Source organism: Octopus bimaculoides, chromosome 5 (genome assembly GCF_001194135.2).
Source record: "Octopus bimaculoides isolate UCB-OBI-ISO-001 chromosome 5, ASM119413v2, whole genome shotgun sequence".
Lineage (NCBI taxonomy): Eukaryota > Metazoa > Mollusca > Cephalopoda > Octopoda > Octopodidae > Octopus > Octopus bimaculoides.
In genome coordinates, this window is record NC_068985.1 from 50,730,452 (window position 1) to 50,736,833 (window position 6,382).

Sequence of the window (6,382 nt, forward strand, 5' to 3'; positions counted from 1 at the left end):
ATATATATATATATATATATATATATATATAGATAGATAGATAGATAGACAGATAGATATAGATATACATACATACATACATACATACATATATGATTTTTTCTTTATATATATTTTCATATATTTATTTATATCATTAAAGGGGAAGATGGCTAAACAGAGTTAAAAGGGAAATAGAAATAACTGCTATATATTTATATTTCAGGCCTAATGAAATAATGATTTTATACATCAACTGACAAAAGGTTACACCTTTTTAGAAAACTCTAATCTACTGAATCATCTTCAATACACGACTGGTGTTTTATCGACCAATTTAGTTTAAAACCAGCCGTGGCTCATGGATCTTTAACAGAGTGCATTCTGTTGCAAGTATTCGAGTCGAGTCCACATCTGGTCATGGAAAACTTTCTCCCTTTCACCCACTGTTCTCAGTAACCCTAAAAGGAGTCGTTGGGCGCTGTATTTTCTCCACTGAGGCAGTGGTAAAAGAAAAGAAAAGCGTAAAAAGAACGTTTCATGGAAAGGGAACTAGTAATGAAAAATATCGGCCCGAACACTGAACGAGATTTAATCTAGCTCTCTACCTTTTTTTGTTACCGCACTGCTAAGACTAAATGGAATAAAATGATTCCCAGTATGTTATGAAGTAGCCCCAGGTCAGCTCTGATTGAACAATCCTGTAACGCTCAAGTAATCGTTCGAACTCCGAGGCGCACTCCATATACCCATATTCCCAGTTTTGGTACGTCTCCGTCTTACTAAGAACCATAGTACGCGCCGACAAGCAGTAATGAATAGGGCGGGATGCAGTGTACAGTTTCCACATGCTGCACTATTCCGCTCTCCAATTTATTTATGTTTTGTTGGTATACGAAATGTTTTTGGTGCAATGATAAAGCCCAGTAACCCTTGTCTTATACCAATGGGAAAGATGCCTTGATGTTTTCTGTTAAAAAATAGTAGTATTACTTGTCTGTCAATTACGGGTACCCTTTTACCCGTTTGTCATATAGTGTTACGAATTCGTCATCCCTTAGAAATTAGAGACAGCGGCAATAGAGACACTTATCAAATTATCATACAAGAGAAATGTATTAGTAAAGTTAATAAATGTTTCAAATTTTGGCACAGGGCCAGCTGTTTTTGAGAGGAGGGGAAATTAATTACATCGTATTTGACTGGTACTTATTTTATCAACTCCGAAAAGATGAAAGGCAAAGTCGATCTCAGCGGAATTTGAACTCAAAATTTAAAGACGGAAGAAATGCCGTCACGCCTTTTGACTGACGTGCTAACGGTTCTGCCAGCTCACTTCCTTATTAGTGAAGAAAATAAATAATAAGGCGCCAAAGAGTCGATTTTAGAGCCAATGATTTGAATTCTGCCACCAGCAAAAGTTCTATGAATGAAAATGACAATCCCCCCCCCCCCGTTAAGTACTATGGGCGATAAGACGTATTAGTCCTGCGTTGCAGTAACAAGTGAATGAATCGTCGAGTATTTTCGTGGATTTTAGTGCTGAGTTTATTGTTTCGATGAAAATTCAATAGGGTAGACTTATTTCTACTCAGCTTTACACTACACGAATCAGAGTTAAGTACTAGCTTTGTGATACTTTGAAATTTAGAAAAGATGTATTATATAAAAATTAAAAATGAATTACTGGGGGCAATTTCTAAATAAAATATGAATACTTTAGCGGAAAGAAGATAAAAAAAGAACAACTTTTATTTAAAGAAACATTAATAGCTTAATTATTAATTTTGGTCAAAAATAAAAGGGGATGTAACATCAAAATTTAAATGATTAAAAATTGGACGTGGGCAAGCAAGCAGTGAGACATCAAGCAAAACAGAAGCATCTTTGGAATAATCGCCGTACTTGCGAAAGAGCAGGTGTACTCCTCATTGCATGTTCCCAGGCTTCGTTATTAATTATTTTTCTCCTTACTACAAGTGCAGTTTTAATTAATTAAAAGTTTTGCGGTTCACTACATTAAGTATGTTTGGCCCCACTTAGTTATATCAAGGTTTACTTGAGTCTAAGGTTGCGTTTAAGTAGAAAAAAAACTTGCCGCGTATTTTAAGAACCAATTCATTTACGAATTCTGGATGCAGTGCTCAATTCTAGCGTCTGTTACACTGAACAAGAGATAGAGAAAGAGGATAAGGTAGCTAGATTTCTGTATTTCACTATGGGGCTAGTCGATTAATTAGTGCCTCCTTGGTACTCATTTTATCGACCTCGAAAGGAGGAAAAGCAAAGTCAACCTCAGCAGAATCTGAACACAGAACGTAAAGACGGACGAAATGCCGCTCAGCATTTTGTCCGGCGTGCTAACGATTCTGCCAGTACGCCGCCTTTTTTCTATTTTTATGTATATATAATATCAATCTTAAGTGATAAATAGGTAGGTAGGTTAGTAGGGACAGAGAGAGAGAGAGAGAGAGAGAGAGAGAGAGAGAGAGAGAGAAACTGATTTGATTGGCTGGTTGACCGATTGATTGATTGATTAAACAATTAAGTAATTGGTGCTGAAATATATCTTGTTTATGTAAGTGGCATCTATTTTCTGTGTATCCATGATTACGTTATCCACTGTACTTCTACTTATTTTAGGATAATCGAGTTAGATTTTGTCAACGACAAAAACTTTTTAAACATTTTCAGATGCTTCTTCAGATAGTTGTTCTTGTGTAGCCACTGTTAATATTGATTAATAGATATAAGGCGGCGAGCTGGCAGAATCATTAGAACGCCGGGCGAAATGCTTAGCGGTATTTCGTCTGCCGTTACGTTCTGAGTTCAAATTCCGCCGAGGTCAACTTTGCCTTTCATCCTTTCGGGGTCGATAAATTAAGTACCAGTTACGCACTGGGGTCGATGTAATCGACTTAATCCGTTCGTCTGTCCTTGTTTGTTCCCTCTATATTTAGCCCCTTGTGGGCAATAAAGAAATAAGATATATGGCTACGTAAGTAATATCAACTGACTAGTTACGATTCACAGATTAACGTTCCTCATATGCCATGCTTCTGCTGAAGTTGAGGATCACACGTCACACTCTAAAATATATCGTTTATCACACGTCACACTCTAAAATATATCGTTTATCATATACTATGGCATTTTGGGAACGATGTATACTCGTTGTCTTGTCTGTTAGTGTGTGCATGGTGGTGACGAGCAAGGTGAACTCTTTCAAAGTAAAAGAAAGATACATTGCTGTTGTTGCTTTTAACCAAAAGGTTTAGTGTTACAACATAGTTTGTTACTACTGTTCGACTGCTGACTTCTATCGATGCTTTTATAGTTGATATTCACAAATATTTGCTACAATTTTCGCTACTACGAAAAAATACAAATAGTGAAATTACCAAAATAACATAGAATATAAGGCGAAAAAGATGTCACCAACAATCAGAAAATAACTAGTAGAAGCAAATATGACCCGTCTGTATTGGGAAACGGCACGCAGAGCTGTAAAAGCAATATCCGTTTTGTAGATATTACATTATGTACTTTTAATGTAATCTACAAAATCAAGTATCAGTTCCGTGGTTTTAATGTGATCTATAAAATGAAGTAGAGTGTAGTTTCATTTGTACAACACTTGGTGCCAGTAACAATTTTTGCAAGTGACATGTGGGAACTGAGTGTCTTCAGAGATCTACGTCTGAGAAGTATTCTTAGTATAGCTGATACAAAGGACTGATTTATGATCAACACAAAATATCGTTACAAAATGTAAAAGGGGGAAGTAGGAAGCTACAGAAGGGCCACCTAGAACTGGCAAACAATATGAAAAAGATCGAAAATCTTCAGAAAACATGCCAATACTTAAACTGGAATTATATGAATTAAAGTAGACATTACACTAATATGCAGGAATTATTTCAGTCGACTATACCTCTTGTTTGCAAAAACTTTAACCGTGTGCGATTGAGAGAAACGGTTCAGCATTCAAATCCAGCTGGCCTCGATTTTGATTAGCAGTACTTATCTTCAGTTAATCTCTAAAACGCAAAGCAGATTCGATGTATTATAGATAGCATTTTATTAGCAATGTTATGAAAAGAATTTATCAAGACTTAAAATTGATACTATTAGCTCTTCCTACTTTTCGCCTCTTCAACGATCTTCATGGATCTCGATTTAGCCTCTGCATGTGAAATATATTTCTCGTTTTGGGCCTCCGTCAATTCAAAGGCTAAATTCTCATCTTGTGCACCCATGTAATCCAACGGAAATTTCATTTCAACTACCTCTTCTACGTCACCAACCTCTATCTCGGAAGCTAAGGTATCGCTAATTGGCTTAGGCCGCAATTCTTCGATGATTTCTTCAAGTTTTTCTTTTACCTCAATTAGAGTTTGGCCCTTTAATTCACCCTGAAATACTGTTGCAACATGGTCACAAAGGTCTTTCTTCACACTTTCATATTGGTTAAGTAGTTCCTTTATTTGCAAACTCTGTTTGTGTACGCTGAAATGACGTTCTTTGCCCATTAGGTACATATTCCTGACTTCATAAATCCAGTCATTCATTTTATCTAATTCCTGTGTTCTTTTAATCTCAGCGGCTTCCAAATTTCCTTTGATGTGACGAATTTCTTCTTTTTTGCAAATGAGAGTTTCAAGAGCCTGATTTATAGCAGCCATTAACTGCTCTTTAGCAGTATTTTCCCAGTTAATTCTTGGGGGTAAATCATCTAACTTTTTAATATCAAGCTCTGTTTTGATTGCTTCATTCATGTCTTTAAGTTTAATAAATTTAACCTCTGTGTCTTCTAGTTCCTTTTTTATAGATATCATTCGATTTTCTTTCAATTCTCGTTCGGCCTCATTTATACCCATATCTTTATTAGATTTTTCTGTCTTCAATTTTTTATTCTTCATTTTTTTCTCTTCCAAATTAGACTCTTGAGTTTGTTTACCAACGATTAGAAGACGTTTTGTATTTTCTAATTCCGTTTGCGCTTTTAAACATCTTTTGACTTCATTTTCATATAAAATCGATAGCTCTCCTAGTTCCTTTTTCGCCTCAGCTAAACCCTTTTCACTCAATTCTAGCTCATGAGGAATATTAACTAATTCTTTCTTCATTTGATTGACCAAGTATTTATAAGTAGCGACAGTGTTACATGCCATCTCCCATTTGAAGTTTACTTTGTTGTAGCTATTGTATATCGTACGAAGCCGCTGAAGCAAATTGTCTTCAAAAGTACTTTGCTTTTGTTTAACGTCTTCAAAAAAGCATATTTTTTTATTGCAATCTTCCATACTATCCTCTTTCTTTTTGGTCACATATTGTGTCAAATTTAAATTCCTGAGATTATGGCACAACTTATCTAAACTTTTTTCTACAGTTTCTTGAAGAGTATGTTGTCGCCTCTGTGTCATTTCACCATTATCTCCGACAGGTGAAGTATCTTGAACATCTTTGTACAAAGATTTCACCAATTCTTCTCGCTTGAGGAGGTTTTCTTCCACTAATTTTGCCATGACAACATTATTTTCTTTGATTAAATTATCGAGATACTCCAAAACAGATTTAGCTTCTCTTTCGTTTAATTCAATTCTTGATTTAATATCTTTTAATAAATCAGGTAGTGTTCGTGCCATTTTCGTGTACTTCCCATAGTTTGGCTTTCGAATCCAAAAGTCAATTTTGGCTTTGTCTGAAAAGTTACTCATTGTTGATATTTTGACAGAATTTGATCTAAGTATCAAAAGATATTGAAAATATATACAATACAAAACAGAAATGAATGAAATTTTCCACTCTAAGTAAGTTAGCAACCTTTACAACCACTTTTACATGAATGCTCTAAAATCATTTAGAAATCCGGGTTTTATTTCCATTGGAGCACATTTTAATATTCATGATTTAATATATTTCATTTAGGAGTTATTTTCTGTTGATTAACAATAATAAAAAACGAAAACTTCAACATTAAAACTATCTTAAAACAAAATAAATTTTCTGGTAATCAACCAACACAAATTCACAACCATTCACTCCTGTTCTGTGGACAAGAGATTAAGAAAAACAAACTTAGGTAGCGTCGTCATTTAAATTCAAATAGACGCAGTGAGAAAAATTAAAGCTGTTTGCTTATGTGATAAAAAAAAAACATATGCATACACACATACACACGCACACATACAGTCACACAACCGGACAAACACATGTACGCGCATGCGCAAGCACACATGTATTTGTATATGTATGTGCCAGAAGAAGAAATAGTAAAATGGTAACTCAGTGGTTAGAATGCTTTTTAAGCATATGACTGCAGGTAAGAAAGCGAGTTTTTTCCTTGAAAAATATCTATATTCCTCACTATATCATGTGTAGCAGAAATAATCGCGAATTG

At 35.0% G+C, this 6,382-nt stretch overlaps 1 protein-coding gene across 1 annotated transcript; it reads right to left on the bottom strand.

The window, feature by feature from the left end:
• Positions 1–4,109: 4,109 nt before the first annotated feature.
• Positions 4,110–5,699, bottom strand: LOC106878982 (kinesin heavy chain-like). Its single transcript, XM_014928360.1, has one exon. It carries the CDS (start codon positions 5,697–5,699, stop codon positions 4,110–4,112), a length of 1,590 nt encoding a protein of 529 aa, XP_014783846.1.
• Positions 5,700–6,382: the final 683 nt, after the last annotated feature.